At 36.0% G+C, this 20,977-nt stretch overlaps 1 protein-coding gene across 53 annotated transcripts in view; it reads right to left on the bottom strand.

Moving 5' to 3' along the window:
• The window catches only part of Pum2 (pumilio RNA-binding family member 2), an 80,218-nt gene that overhangs the window by 17,648 nt on the left and 41,593 nt on the right, over positions 1–20,977 (bottom strand). For 8 of the 53 annotated variants that reach the window (XM_087552544.1, XM_087552554.1, XM_087552551.1 and 5 more), the window contains 6 exons: positions 17,385–17,510; positions 14,819–14,961; positions 12,577–12,715; positions 6,833–6,976; positions 6,464–6,754; positions 2,146–2,382 (listed from right to left, as the gene is read on the bottom strand). In XM_087552544.1, the coding sequence (XP_087408670.1) occupies positions 2,146–2,382; positions 6,464–6,754; positions 6,833–6,976; positions 12,577–12,715; positions 14,819–14,961; positions 17,385–17,510 (1,080 nt within the window). Of the gene's footprint in view, positions 1–1,955; positions 2,021–2,145; positions 2,383–6,463; positions 6,755–6,832; positions 6,977–12,576; positions 12,716–14,818; positions 14,962–17,384; positions 17,511–20,977 lie in introns of all 53 variants that reach the window. The other 45 variants (XM_087552561.1, XM_087552559.1, XM_087552560.1 and 42 more) reach the window with 14 other exon arrangements.

Raw genomic sequence — 20,977 nt, 5'->3', positions numbered from 1 at the left:
CTCTGAAGTAGGTGGGATTACAAATGCATGCTCGTTCATCCTCTCAGGGAATCTTATTCAGGCCAAGTAAAATGATTTATATAAAAATCAAATATGTAAATTTATTTCCATAAAGTGTTTTACATATCAGCAATTTTGACATTGACTCACAAAGAAATCTAATTCAATGATAGAGTTCAAAATCACATTCTATACAACTGAGGCAGCAAGAGCAGAAAGATCATCGTTAATGTGAAATCAGCTTGGTCTATGCAACAAATTCTAGGTCAGCCAGGCCTTAATAGCAACACCCTGTTAACAAATGCTTTTAATGTCACAAAGCATAGAAGCTTTGCATTATGATCGAACCATAAGAAAGTAGAGAATAGATTATTTTCATGAATACTGTATAGAGAGTAAATTCATGAAACCTGAATTATTTTCAATTTGGTAGGGAAATATTTCTAGTAACATGACTAGAACTAGGGAAAAGTGGGAGCTAACAAAAGAAAATATTACAGGTGATTACTCATTGCAATTCAAAATGAGTTTGAGCATCTGACTTCCAACTGAAGCTTTGGGTATAAAAATACTAGGTATAACACAGGACTTGCTCAGATGTGATTTCCCACAATTGACTGAAATTCCTTCTCTAAGTAATTAGGCCAACTGTCTAAAAAAGAGAAAGACACATCCACACCATAGTGCAATTACAGACACCTAAAAAGTCATTATATTCAATGTATTAGCCAGTTATATAGAATGAGTCTATTTATACAGGCTCTAAGTAAACAAACAAACACAGTAACAGTTAACAGAACCTGATCTGCAACTTACCTATGAAAAGATGACAGGACACAACAAATATAATTTTAACAAACACAAAACTATTGGGAAACACCTGTCTTTCTTTTTTTAAATTTGTTTTTGGGTTTTCGAGACAGGGTTTCTCTGTGTAGCACCGGCTGTCCTGGAACTAGCACTGTAGACCAGGCTTGCCTAGAACTCGGACATCCACCTGCCTCTGTCTAAAATTAAAGGCATGAGCCACCACACCAGCATTTTAATGGTTCTTATATCCCAAACTTCTACATACATTTCAAAGGCATGTTTTACCAAACAGCTCTTGTGACTAAGACAGTTACTGATGGAGGCTTAGGCTATAAACTAGGTAAGCTTGTTAAGTCTATGAACAGGGATGTAAGGCAGACCTCAGGACCCTATCGGAATAAACTGACTGGTACATATTCAAAAGAGCTAATCTTCCAAAGAGCAAAAATTTCAGAATTTGGGATGCAGGACCAGCCTTTTATGTAGTTTGTTTATAATGTTACTTTTTAAAAATCATAAGATATCTTAAATATTTCCAAGCAACAAAACCCTTTAGTTTCAGCTGTACTTTAAAAAAAAAAAAAAAATCACAAAAATCCGAAGCCTAATTTTTAATAGCAGAATTCTTTTGATAAGATAGGGATTCATATACAGCTAATAATGTCTAAAAGTTCTTCAAAATATACTGTTTTCTTTATGGACAAATACTTCCTAGAAGAGGAATAAAGGATAACCACCAACTTAACAATCTGGAGGTGAGGATAACTTTTAACTAGAAATAAAAATAAAAGTTCTAAGTGCTTCACCTTTAGGAATGTAACACGCTCAAAACATTTTTCCCCTTTACCATATTCACAAGAGAAGTCTATCAACTTCTCTAATGCACGCACATTAATCGATATTCTCTAATATAACTTGTGGTAGAATGGCCAATACTGCACTAAACTAAATTATTTACATCCCATTACTATATAACTAAGGTTTTCTTATGGTGTGTAAAACTTTTGACAGTAAAAATTTCTTTCACTATCATGTATATACTTGACATTCAGATGCTCTAGAACACATAAATCAAAAGCACAGACAAGAAAACATACACCATTGTATGTCATAAAAGAACATAAAATACAAAAGAGGGTCTTTACCTTACTGTACATTAGACCCTCACTTTGAATTTCAGGAAAGTAGAACTTTTTCAAAAGGCTAGTATCTAAAAGCAAAAGCAATTTGGCATGTTTTATCCAACATTCAATATTTTACACATATTATAAACACACACACAAACACACATACATGTATACATACAAATAAAAAGGGTTTTGGGTTTTTTTTTACCTAAATGCAAACTGGATGAGGATCCATGTGATGAAAGTGATGGCGGTGGCGTAAGTGAATGTCCTGGAGTTTGGCTTGGCAGAGGCATGCCTATTGGACTTGGAGAGGAGGAAAATCCCAGACTATTGTAAAATGGTTGCCCTATGGGTGCTAGGCTGCTACTAGATCTTTTGTACAAGTCAGAGCTAGTAGATAGAGACTCTCTCCTTGTGGCACTACTACTTGCAGAACTGCCAACTGAAGAAGAAATAAAAAAAACCCTAATTACATACAGTGTTAACTGAATAAAACCTATCCCCAACCAACTCTTGCTGGGCAATAATAGAAGTGATCACAATAATTATTTTAGAAACATTATGGAGATGATAATTACTGTGACAACTATATATAACAACTTATTAATCATAAAAGGGTATAAATGCACCCCAATAAATAAGCAATCCTTAACAGAGCAGTTATGATTCATTATTTCACACATATTTTACCAGCGACACATATAGTTTCTGTGCTTTAATACCCTGGTATGATTTATAAACTCTGAATTGCAAAGTTGTCTGTTTTAGGTCATTAAAATAGATTAAATTCAAGTAAGATTTACTTAGGTATCATCCTGGTGTCTGGAACCTGTTTTTTAAGATTGCAACTCAATGACAAAAGAAAGATTATAGAGTATTCATAAATTTCCCTCATCAGTCATATCTGACTTACATTTTAGCTGTGATCAAAATGAAGCCCATATTGGCCCGAATATTACTACTGGCTGTGAAAAACAAGTGGGAGCTAACTTCTCAGTATCATTCATATAATTTAGCAAAATCCCAACCACCAAACTTTTTCTTGTAAAATTAATACCTTTCTTGGACCACACTAAAAACATGCCTTTGTTTTTTACCCTTCAGGATCCTTCATTTTTTAAGATCCTAGAACTGACCTCCTGTGCTCCTTACTCAAGTTAGAAGTCCCCCTCTCCCTCAGCTAACTAGGAACGCATGCTAGGAAGAACAATCTGGCTGTAAAGCAGCACGCATATGCACAATCGAGCCCTCTACTGAGTATGTAAAAGGGATGCCCCCAAATTTCTATCTCAAGACTCACTTATAACCAATATACTCAACTAAGTTTCCTTCTTATTTTGCAATATCAGTCTCTTTTAACCAAAGACCTCTCATGTAAGGAATAAGGTCTCCCTTCCCCACAAGCTCTATATTCGGACCAATATGGCAATTCTTTCCAAGGAATTGTAAAGTTTACTAAATCTTGGTTTTTATATTGCAAGTCATATATAAGTTAACTCATACATGTATATAATAAGTAGGTCATACCTAGTATGGATTAAAGAAAACAATTAGAGAACATAGTAAACCAAGTTGAGCTTCTTTCTAATAGATAGAAACCGTCATTACCCAGGTTTTGTCAAATTCAAATACCTATACAGAAAGGGGTTGGGGGATGACAACTGCACAGGCAAAAGATTATACTACGATACTGGCTTTTATAGCATCCAATGCAGTTTCTAAAATACTGGTTATGTCTCATGGAACATTTCACATTTTAAGACCTTACATATGACAACTAGAATCGGCAAGGAAGCTATATGCACTTTAATATTAAAACTAAATTAAACCTTAATGTAATAAATCTTTTTTGCTTGGTGTTGGCAAAATGTCAATGTGCTATATCAAATATGCTAATTTAAAAGGACACTGTCAAAGTGATTACTTGAAATATATATTACACACTATACTTATCTCAGACTCCGTTTATTTTAATCAGCAATTTAGCTGATAAGGAAGAATACCAGCTCTTTGGGAGCAGCGGCATTATCATTCCTTGGCCAAATAACCAAAAGAAATTGGCTGTGATACAAACAATGAATTCCTCAAAAAGAGAAATCAAGATAAATCCTCTTTGAAAAAATTCAGAAATTACTTCAAAATATAAAAAAAGCTCTTTAAATTTTGTCCTGTCTGTAAATTACACGCAACATTGACAAACAAAATGTATTTCCTAAGATACTAAGAAGGTAGACAAATGCTGGAATCACTACTCAGTCATCAACTATGTGTAAGACATTAAATCACAAAACTTTCCATTAAAAAGTCGTATTAGAAATAACAGGTCACAGAAAGCATGATTTAACTGTTAGAATAGTTACCACTGCCTGGTCAAGTGGATTATAAATTGGATTGTTTGATATTACTCAAAAGTAAAACTATCATATCTGTAAGAAAAGCTATGTAAAAACAGACAAGTGTTATGTATTTTAGCTTCCGCTTATATATGTAATTGTGTGACATGGCAGTAACAGGTTTAAGAGTACATGGGTATAGCACTTGAATGGACTCTCACAAACAGTCAAAAAGAATGGAAAAGGTGAAATTTATCTAGAGTCAGTTATAAGTGCCAAGTTTAATGCTCCCTGCTTTTAAAATTAATTATTAATTTTAGTTTTATTCTTCTATTATATCTGGAATTGAACCCAGGGCCTACCTAGTGCACACTAGACAACCACTCTAACCCTGAGCTATATGCCTAGTCCTAATGTTCCTAAAAGCAATATAAAATGGCTATTTCCCAGACCAGGCATCAGAATTCAGCATGTGCTGCTTACAAGTAAGGCGTGAGTTCCTTAAGGTAAGGGGAAATTCCTAACTCTGAGAGAGATGGGAATCTGAAGAACAACTGAGTAGCATGATGTAGACATCTGCACCAGAGCATCAAAAGCATACATTAGAGAAAAGAATATGGAGTTTATCAAAGCTGTTTTCCCCCAGAGGATTATAAGGGGACAATAGCTGTAATTTAGAAACTACTTTATGTCTAGGATGTTTATATTCTATCAGTTTTGCTCAGAACATTTAGGATTCTTTTGGGATAATGTATCAATTGGGTTAGAATGAAAAGAATGAGTCTCATGGGAGTGCATCATCTAGACATAAAAATAATCAACTTGAAAAGGAATGAAATAAGTAGAAATCTTAAAGGCTTGGGCGGGAGAGTTGGCTCAATGTCTAAGAGCACTGGCTGCTCTTCCAGGGGACACAGGTTTTAAACCCAGCATCCATGTGGTAGCTTATAACCAACTCTGGTCCCAGAGGATGTGACGCCCTCTCCTACCTCCAACTGCTCACATGTAGTGCAAAGACATACATGCAGGCATAACACCCAGACACATAAAATAAAAAATTTAAGAGAGTGAATACAAAGTCCAAATTCACCAGATTTGCCCTACACTGTACTCATTATTTAGAAAATGTTGTTAGGCAAGTAAAGCATTCCTTTATTCTATTTCTTAAAAGTGTCTTTTATTCCCTACAAGTTTATAGCTGTTCAATAAAGCTATACTATATACTACAAAGACAAATATTAATTCAGAAGGCACATGAGGAAAATGGCAAGCACCTGATAACTAGTACTGCATTAGTCCTGCCATTTTATTTCTTTTTTGGGAGGGAGACAGGGTCTCATGAGGCTAGTTGGTCGCAAGCTCACTTTGAAGTGAAAAATGACCCTCAACTTCTGATTCTTACAACTCTACCTCCTAAAGAAATGGAATTATAAACTTACACCACCACATCCAATTTATGCTGTGCTATGGATCAAACTTAGGGCTTTTGCATATTAGTCAAGTACTCTACCAACTGATATATACCCCCAGACCAATTTTATCATTTTCCATATCAGAAAAGAATCTGAAGTGATAAGAAAACAAATGGAAAATGATTAGGGTTTCTTAAGAGTATTAAATATAAATGTTAAGGATTTTAGAAAAATCCCTTGAAGTCCAAATTTGTATCTGTGATCTCTTGAAGGTTATCAATTACATATAATGAAGAGTTTGCTGTCTTTACCTAATGTGAGGCTGCTTTAATGGAAAAAGCTAAATTATTTACGTATACTGGTACTTCCTTATGGGACTCGTTCGTGATTCAACATTTATTTATTTAGATATTAGGCCAAATACAGAAAACCATGTACCATCCAATAATGACCACTGTTCTTTTTAAATTATCCAAATTTTAGGGTGGCCAGGTATTTACCTCCTCCAACACTATGGGGAATAAGGAAGAACAAGTGATTAGCAAAATTTAGAGTACCAAATTCTTAAAGCTGGGGACAGAGGGAGTATGGGCTTGCTGGAAAGAGCTAAACATTTATAAATGCCTGAAAGACTGACAGGAATTCTGTAAAATTAAACTACTGCCCCATACTTTATTCCTATGCTTCCTACACTATGTTATTACTGCTTGTCTTTATAGTAAAAACTCAAATACCTCAAGTACACTTAGCAGAGCACATTTGTTTTAAACAAACTTACCTGATGAGCCAAATCCACTGAGAGCTGAGCCTATAGCGGCTCCCAAAGAGCTACCACTTCCAAAGCCAAGAGATGCACTTCCAGGTTGGCCAGGTCCGTGAGAAAATAAAGAGCTGCTCTGGGAGCTGTTAGTCAAAGAGCTGCTCCCATAAAACGAATTAGACTGCAGGTTAGTGCTTGGCTGCTGCTGCTGCTGCTGCTGCGGTGGCTGAGTGCCAATCGGCCGAAACAGACCGTTTGTGCTGCCTGTAAGACTATTTGCAGTTCCTCCAGCTGCTGCTGCTGCTGCTGCTGTAAAATAATTTCAGATACTTCTTGAAACTACCCAGAAAAGTATCTAAAATCTCTAAAAATGAAAGTCATACTTACCAGCTTGTGCTGCTGCTGAACTAATTAAGACAGGTGTTGGAGCCATTAATCGTACTGGAGCTCCAAGGCCAGTTCTTGCTCCAGGGCCAACCACTAAGGCACCAGTCTGATCATAATAGGCAGTTGGAGCTAGTACTTGATAGCCTAGATAACATTGAATGAATATTTATTAATGAAAACACTTTATAACATAAAACATGAGTACTTCCCTTACATTTGTATTTAGTCAATGATTCCATACTATTACTACCAAACCTTTGAATACTGACCATGGAAAACCACATCTGAGGCATTTTAAAAATGTGTTCTCTCAAAATTTTTATGGCTGTACCTTTATCAGTAATGTCTTTTACTTACAGATTATGAAAAGAGTTCTTTCCTTGAAACAGAAGCTATAGGTTACTAAAAACTAAGTAATAAAAAACATCACTATTTGGTCAGTTATGAAGAAAGAGGCTAAGACTAGAGGAGGGGTTGAAAGACTAGAGGAGGGGTTGGGAATTTAGCTCAGTGGTAGACCACTCAGTCCCCAGCTCCGGGGGGAAAAAAAAGACTAGAGGAAGTAAATTCGAACACTATAAAAAAAAGCTTATCTAAATTTTATAGCAAGTACATATCAATATATTCCCTTAGAATTTCACTTGTAAACATCACTTTAAAATCTTAAAATATGAGGGCTAGAGAAATGGTTCAGAGGCTGGGAGCACTTGTTGTTCTTGCAAAGGACACAATTTCAGTTTCCAACACATATATGTCAGCCTACATACAACCAATTTCAAGGGATCCAGTATATACACTCGGCAAAAATACTTACACACACAAAATAAAACATCTTATTTTTATTTGGTTTTTCAAGACAGGGTTTCACTGTGTAATGCTGACTGTCCTAGAACTTGCTTCTCTGCCTCTGCCTCTGCCTCTGCCTCTGCCTCTGCCTCTGCCTCTGCCTCTGCCTCTGCCTCTGCCTCCGCCTCCCCCTCCGCCTCCCCCTCCGCCTCCTGAGTGCTGACATTTTTTTAAAAAAAGGTTCTGTGAGATAGATGCCAGCCTGGTCTAGTCTACATAGTAGATGCTAGGACAGCTACAGCTACACAGAGAGATCCTGTCTCAAACCCCTCCCCCAAAAGTTTAAAAAAAATTAAAAGTATAATCTGAGCAGGTAACTTAGGATGATGAACAGTTTGCCTGTAAAGATTCTCAGAGGCCTTAGTTTTATTGTAGGCTTATGTATGAGGCAGTAACATTTTTACATTACTAAAAGATACCAGAAAGTGATGTTCACCTCTAAGCAGTTTTTCAAGAGAATTCCTCCTCAAATGACTCATGTGACAACTTTGATAATTTCCCCAAGGATGGTACATAAGTACTGCTCAAAGGCACAGGAGAAAACTTAAATCTGTTAACAAAATAACAGGTATTTTGGAGCAGTAGGGTTTAACTTTCTCTTAGAACTCAGGCTGAGGTTTGCCTTTCACAGTGACTAGCTTGACACGTTTCCCAGCTTGTCTGTGAAGATGTATCAATAACCTCTCATGCTCTTAATATGCTTGAAAACATAGAACATACCACATTACACTAACATAGCAGCTCTGAGCTGTATTTATCACAACCATGCAGAAGCAAAGTCTTGGTAAAATTACAATAGCAAAATGGCAAATTCCGTTCATGTTAATGAACTATGCTGAGATAAACCCTTTATCATTAAAAGTAATACGTTCACATGTATTTTAAGCAAATACAGAAAATCCCAACGTAGTATTATGCACAATATTAAATTCTCAAATTGTAGAAGCCAGCCAACAGTTCATGCTGATGCACAGCAATGGTCCTAAATTCAAGACTTAAATAGTACCCCCGCTCAAAAGCATTGTGATCCAGCTGGCAAGAGGCATCAGGAAGTAAAGGTAATTCCTGCTAAGCCTAATAACCTAAGTTCTATCCTATGACCCACATGTTACAAGCAGAATTCTTTTATAAGTTGTCTTTGGGCCTTTACACACTTGTTCTCCATGCATGCCTCAACTAAATGTTTAAAAATGCGTATTGTCTATAACACCTGCATTAAAAACTAAAGGTTACCCCATTTGAATACTGAATTGCAAATACTCTTCACAAAAATGAAAATAAAAACCCATACTTAAATGATGCATATAATTCCCTACAAGACTGTTTATCTGACCCTGTAAATCTCTCAAATTCATCCATTTTCCTGATCACCACTACCACTACTCCTGTCCAACTGTATTGATGTCATGTTTATGTTGTTATCTCACCTTTATAATTTTATGCCCCAGAATTATCTTTTTATTAATCAATTTGCTATCATACCCCTCTCCTCAACACATTCTAAAATGTTTAAAATAAAAAGCAAAAGTTTGAATACAGCCCACGAACTGATGCACTTAGTCCCTGGTCTTTCATCTGAATGAAGACATTTATGTAGGGATAATATCTTGTGTAATGTCTGCAAGCGTCACCTGTCAATACAAAGCTGTTGTCTGTAATCTGGGCTAGAATCAGAAGATGGAACATTTGGCAGGGAGAAGGACTCTGAGAAATGGAGATTTTGCAACCCAGGCTTGAAGGAAGTCGGACATTTGAAACTAAGGAGCACTTAACTAGCCATATGGCGGACATACAACAGTATAAATGTATTAAATAAGTTACAAACTAGTGGCTATTGCTTAGGCATTTTTTAACAAATGACAAGCCTCTGAGTCATCATTCGGGAACTGGGATATGAGTAGAAAAGCCAAAAGTTACAAATGACACCCATCATGGTAGGCACGCATCCCACCAAACTTCGCTAAAAACCCAAACTTAGAACAAAAGATTCAGGTATTAGAAAAGCCAATGGTGGAAAGGCAGGGAACAATCACCTCCTGGAGCAGTTTCCTAGCCAGACGGAAAGTATTCCTTTTAAGAGAGACCCAACTGGAGCCATAGTACACTTCCCAAGTGGCAGAGGGACGAAGTAACCTGGGCCTGTGAGAAATCAGTATGTGACTGCTGAAAAAGCCTGCAATGGCCTGGCGTCAGAACAGGCACAAGGCCACCTTCTCAGAGTGGGTGAGTCATTCGTGGGCCCTGAGCAAAAGCCTACAGATCCCTCAGGTGGAGAGAAGAACCAACAGGAGGGTGCGGAGCCAGCAGCCTGTACAATGACTGGCTAAGTGGCACAGACTCAACAGATACCAGCTACTGACATCTGCGAACAATGGGGAAAGCTGGGAAAAAAAAAATCAATAGACTTGGTAAGAAGATACTTGCAAAGTCCTTAAGGAGAGTTAAGAACTTAAAAAGTTTTCTGTGTTAAAAAATGAAAAACACAATGATACAATGCATCTGGATCCCCTATGATTTTTTTTTTTTTTGTTCTTTTTTTTTTTTAGGAGCTGGGGACCGAACCCAGGGCCTTGCGCTTCCTAGGTAAGCGCTCTACCACTGAGCTAAATCCCCAGCCCCTCCCCTATGATTTTTGTTTCGCTTATCGATGTACAAATAATTATTTTTTTCAGTAACAATTATAATTTTAGATATCCTTTTTAAGAGATCAGAATAAAGCAGACTTAGAAAAGGAAAGGACTGAGGAATGCACAATGAGATTAAAGGATTCTTTAAATCAGAATAATAAAGATTCTTCAGAAGAGTCCAAAATGGAACCTACAATGACAGCAAAAAGGGTAGCTCTAGATGAGAAAAATCCAAAGGCTTAGGAATTAGAATGGCAATCAAGAGATACAAATATACTGAGTTAAAAATACATTCTGTCTAATGAAGTCACCTTAGAACAATGTCATACAATAGCTTATATGTTTCATTTTGTAGAATTTGAAAATGTAAAATATCTACATGTATTAATACATCATACAGTTGATGCAAGTTCTGAATTCAAAGGGGCCTTGAGTTTTGAAAAAAAGAATTCTGATATTGTACATTTACTAGAGATGGTGGCTATATTGGAGATGCCTTTACAGATTGAAGCTAATGATGCTTTGACATATGTATCTAATAAAAGAGAACAGTTTTTTAGACATTATAATATAAAAATATTACAGATAAATCTTACAATCATACAGTTTAAGCAATTGTAAAAAGATCTAACTACATTTTAAAGAAAATAGAAAACAAAAATGGGATATGGGATCTCCCACAGAAGGATTAAATGCTTTACAGACTACTTTTTAGAGGTCAATTAAGACAGATAACACAGCTGCCGAAATACAATGGGTTTTAGAAAGAACTGATGAGGGGCTGGAGAGATGGCTTAGTGGTTAAGAGCACCGGCTGCTCTTCCAGAGGTCCTGAGTTCAATTACCAGCAACCACATGGAGGCTCACAACCATCTGTAAGGGGATCCAATGCCCTCTTTTGGTGTGTCTGAAGACAGTGTATTTACATACATAAATAAAAAAAATAAAAAAGAAAAGAACTGACAAATTAGATCAGCCTATGTATGTGATAACCTCAAAATGAAAAGAAACGTGTTACATTAAGAAGAGGGTTTGCTTGCCTCAATAGAAAAATTTCATTAGAATTAGTAAAAGTTTGTACACATAGTCCAAACAGACGGAAAAAGTTTGATGCCTTTTCCCTAATCTGAACATAATCATCTTTAACTGAACTGAACTACACATTCTACACATGTTAATGCAAAAATGTATTACCTTTGAAAAGATTCTATGTTTGCAGAACCAAAGGACCAGACACCAAAGAAGACAAGGCAAAGCTAATCCAGGTTAATACGTAAGGCTGGATAGGCCAACTTAACAAAAGAGAGATTAGAATCTGAAATTATCTGTTGAGAACAGACGTAGCTATGAAGGTAAAGGGGGAGCTAAGTATTGCTTCCATTTTCTGATGCAAATTTTATAATAGACCTAGTGTTTACAATGAAGCAACGATAAAGATAAAAATGCATATTTACTGAGCCCATATTTCCCAATTTACAAACATGAGATTCTACAGGTTCTTTTCTTTCTAAAAGCATGTATAGGTGTTTGGCTTGCATGTAAGTCTATGGACCACATGTCTGCCACCATGGTACCAGTAATGACAGGAGAGAGTGTTGTATGTCCTAGAACTCAAATTAAATGGTAGTGAGATACTATGTGGGTACTGGGAATCGAACTGGGACCTCCAGAGGAGCAATCTGTCTCTTACTCACTGACCCATCATTCCAGCTTTGCTTGGCTTTTTGTGATAAGTAAATTTCCCTGATATTAAATAATTTTTGGTGATAATCAATTTTAGTTATCAACATGACAATCTAGAATCAGCTGGGAGAATGTCACCTTAAAATGTAAGAGGTTGTCTTACTATGTTAAGTGAAGTGAAAAGAGTTTTTTCACCAGAGTGAAAAAACAAAAAACAAAAAAAACCCCACAAACAACAAAAACCCATGATAGTTAAGAATTCTGTTATATTGTAATTCTCAAAATGGATTTCTCAAAACAAAAATATTTGACTTCAAATATTAGTATCTTGATCTGAGGAGGTTTTGTTTTCTGAGACAGGGTTTCTCTCCATAGCCCTGAGTGTTCTAAACTCACTTTGTAGACCGGTTTGGCTTGAAACTTACTACCTTTGCCTCCCAAGTACTCAGATGCACCATCACCACCCAGATTCAAATATTCTGAGTGGGTCACTCCTTACTTAACATTTTAAATCTCTTGAGCGTCTCCACCCCACCCTCAAAATCATCATCTCCCAAACTGTAGTTATATATCAAACTATTTATATACCTGGCATGCCTGCAGCAAGACTCTGACCAAAAGCCAAAGTTGGGTTTGCAGCTGCGGCTGCTGCAAGTGACTCTGCTTGCTGCCCTTGTTGGCCCTGACTGGGAGTAATAGGACGTTGACCTGCTCCAGGACGAAGAACCTAGAAAAGACAAATAATTCGGTCAAAAGGACTATAGCAACAAGTTCATCTTAGACAACTATATTCATATCACAGTACAATTTGGATACTTTTTGGAAAATCAAATATAAGTTTATCATGAAAAGTTTAATTTCCATCATAAAAATAAAATTATTGGTTCTTGATAACTACAATACTCTATAAAGCAACACTAAGGTTCTAGGTCCTTGGGTAAGTTACTTCTAATATTTATGCACTACTATTCTCCTTTTAAAAGATGAAACTAGGGCCGAAGAGACGATGGTTCAGCAGTTAAGAGCACTGACTGCTGTTCCAGAGGTCCTGAGTTCAATTCCTAGCAACCACATGGTAGCTCACAACCGTCTGAAATGGGGATCCAATGCCCTCTTCTGGTGTGTCTGAAGACAGCAAGCAACAGTGTACTCGCATACATGAAATAAATCTTTTTTTTAAAAAAAAAAAAAAAAGGGAAGGGGAAATGGCCAAAAAGTAAAAATTGTTCAATTTTTAAATATTATTTATCAAGCTTTATTTAAATTATTTTCTAAGGCTGAACATTGAAACATGAGAAGCTTAAGGTAATTCACCATTATGAGACTGTGATGTCAAGTCAAAAACCAACCAAACATAAAAACTCCACCAAAAAAAAAAAACCACAAAACAAAAAAAACAAAAAAAACCACAAAACAAAATTTTAGAACTCAAGGAAAGTTTAGCAAAAGAATAAGAACTTGCTCAACATGAAAAATACTTAGTATAAAAAATAACAAAGTAACTTCAAAATAATGAAACACAAGCATAATGAAATTAATAAATACACTTTTCAAATATCCAAGCAATTCCTGGCAAAGCAGACTCATTCTAAGTGCACATTCACAACGGGTTAAATAAGTTATTAAATGATGCTATGATACTATATACAAAGGCTAAGCTAAACATTTTCCATAGAACATCAACACAGTATTAAAAGATATTAAAGAAAATTCATAGCAAATCTACCTATCAAACAAGCAACAAAGTATTTAAGTTACTTTGTAGAAATAAGATCATCACAGCAACCAGAATTCTCACTTAACAACATTGTTGTTTACATTTACCAAGGTAATTTTATTTTAGGCCCTTTCGAAAATTGTCTCTGAAAGCACAGACTGGAGGATCTCTATGAATTTGAGGCCCACCATGGCTTTATAGTAAAGCCCTGTCAAAAACGCCACCTAATTAGTACTTTATTTAGGAAATTAAAAGTAATCTTTAATGAAAATATCTTGTCTTTTCCTGACTAACAGTATACTTAAATATTTATGTCCTTTTACTAAACAAAATGACATTATGTAACTACTTAAAACATCTGAAGACAAATGAAGGAGCAAGCTCTTTGATACAGACATCAAGAACATTTATTTGATGTTTCTGGAAACAAGGCCTTGTTACTCACGATGGGCTGGCCTCAGTCTCCCAGGGGTAATGGGGATACACTTATCAACACTTTAAGTATATTAGCAACTTTTAAGAAGCAATAAAAAGCTGATGTAAGAGCACTGGCTACTTTTCCAGGTCTTGAGTTCAATTCCCAGCACTCACGTGATGGCTTGCAACCACCTATAAAGGTGTCTAATGCCTCCTTATGGTAATTTAGCTGGTGTACATGCAGACAGAGTGCACATACAATTAAAAAGAACATAAAATAAATTACTTGACACTTGAAGAAAGCAAAATAATGAAAATAGAACACACAAAACCATTTTTGTTTTAGGGTTTTGCTTTGTTTTTTCTTTTCTTCTTCCCCAGACAGGGTTTGTTTGTGTAGTCTGGCAGACCTAGAATTCGCTCTATGGACCAGGCTGACCTCAGACTCAGAGATTCACCTGCCTCTGCATCCCAAGTGTTAGGATTAAATAAAGGTGTGTGCCACTACTGCCAGACCACACCAAACTTTTAAATGATGATCAGAACATTAAAACAAAAGTCAGTAAGTAGTTATATATCAACTATACATTAAGTATTGTCATGCCATCTACTAAGGAAATTAACATCTTTTAAATACCAGGAACTCAATGGAATTTAAAGAATCCTCGGCTTATTATATCACAAAGAAAGGCCTACCTGCTGCTGTCCAGGCTGAGCTTGTGATGCTGCTTGCTGATTGGCTGTGTTGCTTGCCGCAGCTGCAGCTTGTTGCTGAAATAAATTGGCTGGATACACCCCCCATGGAACACCATAATACTGAGGTGGAACCACTGCTGGACCTAAACCCCATATGGCCCACCAAAAGAAAAAAAAAAGTCACTAAATTTTACATACAAGATCAGTTAGCATTAAATTATAAAAGGAGACAAGTCTCCTTAAGAGCTGACCACATCACACTTGTTATACCACACTTGAAAGTGATTCTTTTAAGACATAAGGTCAGTCAGATATGGGTTTGTTTTTGTTAAACTGAGACATAGTCTCAGTTTGTAACCAACTAGTCTCAAACTTCTAATGCCTTGCTTCAGATTCCCAATTACTTGCATCATTGCCATACCCAGCTTACTACTGATATCAAAGACAGGAGAAGAGTGTTCATGAGAGCAGTGGCCTTACAGAACAGATTCAAGTACAATGCTAACAGGAGACTTACACACTCACATGGATTGACTGCCAATGTATGGGTCTAATATAGACACAAATAATAAGGAAATACACTAGATACCATAAAACTGTTAATACTTTAGATAATTCATTAATTGGGTAAGAATAATTTTTGATTATTAAAATTTTTAACTTTTAATTTGTAAGAAAACTAGGGAACCAGCTCATAGTAATATGAACTTGAAGCTTATAGTTTAAAGACATTTTTCCTATTTGAAACAGCACTAGTCACCATCCTCACATGCAACTGAGTTATATGAAAACAGATGTGAGACATCAGTGTTTATACTGTCTAGATGATTCAAAAAAAGGGAGGGAAGTAAAGATAGCAAAGGGGAAATAAAATGAACTGTTTCTGCTCTATTTTATTTAGTTCAAGATATCTCATTTTAGATTAATGAGTCCACCAAAAAAGGAGTTGAGTCCTAACTTCTGACAGATACAACAAATGTTTTAATATGTCAAATCAAATTAGGACAATTAACTTGTTTACTTTAAAAATCCAACCTTACAGAGTTTAGAAGAAAATTAGAGCCAAGTACAAATATCAAGTCTCTAAAAATTAAAGCACTAATACACTTAGAGGCAAATATATTTCTAAAAAGTGATTTAAACCCAACCTATAGTAAAGAATGTCAGAACACATAAAAACTTTAAAGTGTTATTTAAAAAAAAAAAAAAAAAAAACCCAAAAACTTCAAACTATCTCGAGCCTCTGTCTATTCAACACAGCCAGAAACTCATGTGGTAGCTGAACAAGAGTCCTAATCAAGACGTGCTTTACACAAGTATATTAGTATTCTGAAGATTCAGCATGGAGAGCAATGCAAAAATATAAATATTTTAAAATACTGATTAGATATTAAAATTACAGAACTTTAGACTTACTGTGTCAAATCAAATATGCTACTGAATTACTTTATATTTTATGGCTTAAAAAAAAAACCTAATAAACTGTATTTTTTGGTTTATGCTGCATTTCTGCTGAACAGTCCTGGTGCTCTAATAAAGGGCCTAACTGTGTAGAATGTACTAAATGATTTCTTGAAGGCACTTTTCTCAGTCCTGTGGATATGCGTGTGTACACAAACATATATAGGAGCAAACAAAATTAAACAAAAATGTCTGCTAGCACCAGCATATTAATATCTAGTTAAATGGCACCAGAAAACTACACATACATATGGAATCACGTGGTACAACTTCTACATCAAAAGCATTGACAGGTTTCTTTCTGTTTAGTATATTAGACGGCAAATAAATAAATAAATAAATAATTTAAAATTAGCTTTTTTCTCTCACTTTGCAAAGTAATATCTTAAGTTTGAAGGCTGTCAATCTCCACCAACAGAAGGACTGCCCAAGAGATGGACTGCCCAACAGTCATAAATACTAACTGGTGACAATCATTTATCTCTTAAAGTCAGAAGTAGCAGTGACCCTTTCAAAGTTAGTCCACCAACTCATGCAAGTGAACCCAGGAACAACAGTAACACATTCTTGCCTCTATAATCAATATAAACCATGCTCAAAGACTGAACTTATATCTCTATCTGTAGCCAATTCAACCTAAATCAAACGTCTCCCAATGACTTTACAGAAGACCAGCAAAATGGTCTGTCAATAAGACTGCACCTGACTAGCATACAAGTTTCCCTTAACTTAAATAAGCAATTAATACAGCTTTGACTTGAACAACTGTCAATAAAATTCCTTCCATACTGTTTGCACCTGCTTGCTTGTAATGCTTAAGAAATGACATTTTGTTTTGATTATTAGGATCAGTATAAATAAAGATGTAGATTCCACACTGTAAGATTTCTAACTACAAACTAGAAATATAAACCAACTACACATAGGGATGAAAAAGAGTTCTTACTGCAGTGCTACTGCCCTGCATAGTATAACTGAAAAATGAACTCTCTCTGCAAGTCTCAGTTTACTATGGACAGTATCTTAGTATCTCAGAGAAACTCCAAATTACTCACAGACCACCCCTCCCCAAATTCATAACAAGCAACAAGGATAAACAAGTTACCTGCTAATGTTGCTGCTGCAGCCAATCCTGCTGCAGTATACGGGTCGGTCCCTGGAGGAGCAGCACTAATAATATATGGATTTGGCACAAATGCAGCTGGAGCAAGGCCTGCTGAGAATACACCAGCTATATTTAAAAGGGTGAGAAATAATAAACGAAAATGTAAAACATTTCTTCACTAGGTAAAAACACTGCTATTCTGAATCTGGGGTGGGACCCCATACGGTAAGGGTTCAAATTTTTACTGAATAACTGCATTTACAAAATAAAAATGAAGAAAAAAAATAGAACACCAGCTGTTTTATGAAACTTTTGGACATCCTAAGATGACCTAAGACGAAACAAGAAAGAGTTTAAAAGACAGTGACTTTAAGTCTCTCTGATTTTTAGAATGTTTAAAAGAGTGACTTTAAGCTTCTCTGATTTAAAAATTTCTAAGCTTAATATAAGCCCGTACGGATTAGGTAGAAGCCAAAAATGAATGAAAACTATGTATCTGCAGTATTCTTAAAGAGAAGAAATTTCTAGACACTGACAATTACCATATATACCCTTGGCCAGTTGCTGAAAGTGTACTGTTACAATTGTCTCTTCTGGAAAGTAACTTAAGACAATTGAAAATGAAATAAAAATGAATATATTTAAAATTAAAGATGTTAGAGACCCAGCTTTAGATGATGATCATAAAAATGAGTTTGTTTTTTCCTTATCTTTTTGAGACAGGATTTCTAAGATATAGGCTGCAGCCCACACAATTTTATGCCCAGAGGCGCGCAACATAGCTATTTTTCAAAACCAGTTTTTTGGGGGTTCAAGACTATTCTTATACTTACCATCATTTGCTCAGGACTGCATGTTAAACTCTGCCCCAGGTCAACAGTTTCAAGATTTCTCCCTGGTTGGGGCTCAAGGGATTAAGAGCACAAACTGGCCTCATAGAGATCCTAAGTTCAGTTCCCAATATCCACATCAAGCATCTCACAACTGTCTGTAACTATAGCCTAGATATACTCAATATATACCCTGTTTTGGCACTCATGTGGTTGTGCAGAAACATACACAATAATAAAATCTAAAAAAACAACAACAACAACAAAAAAACTATGTTCTCACTGGTTTCATCTATTATAGATTTAGTTATTATCGGAATAGGAAATTATATACTAATACTGATGTTCTACTTAAGGCCATCAAAGAAGAAACTGGAAGGCTAGGATTTATTTTTTTAAATGTGTTATATCACAAAATTATATATGCTATTTACAACTTGCCAAAAGAGAAACCTATCAAATTTTGTTGTCTACTACCAATCTGATCAGTAAAGTAAAACACTGAAATAAGCAAAACCAATTTTAATTAATGGTTCTTTTACTATCAACAAGACAAAATGGGCCAATGCATCTTAACTCTTACCTTTTAATTTAAAAATTCAATCCACAAAGAGAGAATCAAATATCCCAAGTTATTTTCTTTTTTTTTTTCTTTTTTTTTTTTCCGGAGCTGGGGACTGAACCCAGGGCCTTGCGCTTGCTAGGCAAGCGCTCTACCACTGAGCTAAATCCCCAACCCCTAAGTTATTTTCAAATACCCATTTTTATACACTGCTTTGAAACATCAAGATTAAAACTGACCTATGGCAGAGGGCACACATATGTAATTTCAGTACTTGGGTGGAAGCTGGTCACCCTTGGCTGTGTAACAAGCTGGGTTTTATGAAGGGATCAAGATGGTCAGTAGGCAAATATGCCTGCAGCCAAGACTAGCAAACCCCACTATATGCCCACCCACTTCTCTATGCATACACAGTACATAATACATAAATGACTTTTTTAAAACTTATAATTCACACTATCATCCTTCACTAAACACACACACACACACACAGACCTATTTATAAATGTTCTTATCCACCAATACACTTGTATTTCCTAGGTCAATGCCATAGTTTAATCACCATGAATAATAGCTATCTTAACATAGTTGAGCAAGTCCCCATTTTACACTTCAGTTTTCTAATAATTTCCTAGCTTCATTTTCCTGAGACAAACATAAAAAAAAAAAAAAACCATCTAATTTTCAAACAAATGAATCCCCACTAGAATTCTGACAAGAATATAATAACAAACATTCCAATTTGGAGAACTCAATTTTTACAATGTTGAGCACCTCCCCAGAATTTTTTTTTCAATTTTTCAAGTAAGTTCAAAACAAAAACCGTTCTCTTCCTTCATTTTTGGGGTGAATTAGAGTAGACCACACTGGCCTGAAACTTACAATGTAACCCAGTGGTTCTCACCCTTCCTAATGCTGTGACCCTTTAATACAGCTCCTCGTGTTATGGTGACCTCTAACCACAAAATTATTTTCACTGCTACTTCACAACTGTAATTTTGCTATTGTTATGAATCATAATGTAAATATCTGATATGCAGGATATCTGGTATGAAACCTCTGTGAAAGGGGTTCTTTAAAAATGCAATGTATATTCATACTCCCTTTTCTGCTCCAAGCTTCTCCTGTATCATGTTTTGGTCACTACAGACTACCTCGATGTTCTAGAGGATTTCTCAATTTTCTTAGGTAAATAGCCACACAGTAATGCAGTCCACTGAAGAATTGCCTTTTCAATGATTTTCACATCATGTTGTAGTTTGAAGACTTCTACATAACCTTTGATGTCTTAAATTTATCTCCACCCCCACAAAAAAAGGTTTCACTATGCAACCCTTGTTGACCTGGAATTCTCTATTTAGATCAAGCTGGGTCCCATATTCACAAAGATTTGGCTTTCTCTGCCTCCTCTGTGTGGGGATTAAAGGAGAGTGCCACCATGCCAAGTTTTGTGGGGAGTAAGGAAGCCCTGAGACAATGTGTGTTGTTAACATGGACATGATACGTCAAGGACCCTACCCAACGTCTCAACCATATGGAAGTGGCAAAGCTTTCCTCAGACAAGGCTCAGAGGTACAGCAAAACAATGTTGACAGTATCCATAGCTTTCTCCCTCCAGATGTTTGAAGTTTTAGGACTGCTCCCCTAGAGAACATGCTTCTGAGAGGAGTTAAACCTGCCTTCTTCTTCAGCTGTATGCAATAATGACCCTTTCCTATTCAATAATATATAATGAGCATGCTGAACTTCTGGGGCACTGAGTCCTCTCTTTCTGATAACCCAATTCACCCAATACCAGCCTTTTCTTTGTCTGTGTGTCTGTCTTATCTTCATTCCCTTGTCACCTCTATTTAGGGTTCTGGGACCAAAGCCATGAAAGGACAAAGCAAATCTGATTTCTAAATGCTGTAAATCCACTTTTAAAATGGTTTATGAAACTTTAAGGCTCTTTACTTATAGTTTATATGAGTGTGCACTCCTGTTAAGACGATTTATCTGATTATTCTTATTTCCACTGTTATTTTTGTTTCAAACATTACCCTTTGTGAGTTTTCTCTCATCTGTTCATCAAACAATAGCATGACCACCTAAACTTATATTATGCCACTCATACCTCCTAACCTAATATACCAGCACCCTATGGAGGAGGGGGTCACTCTTCCTTACATGGCTTGCATGGTTCAGTCTCTCAAATCTGGTCA

Source organism: Rattus norvegicus, chromosome 6 (genome assembly GCF_021556685.1).
Source record: "Rattus norvegicus strain SHRSP/BbbUtx chromosome 6, alternate assembly SHRSP_T2T, whole genome shotgun sequence".
In the NCBI taxonomy this organism is placed as follows: Eukaryota; Metazoa; Chordata; class Mammalia; order Rodentia; family Muridae; genus Rattus; species Rattus norvegicus.
This window is presented reverse-complemented; position numbering and strand designations above follow the sequence as displayed.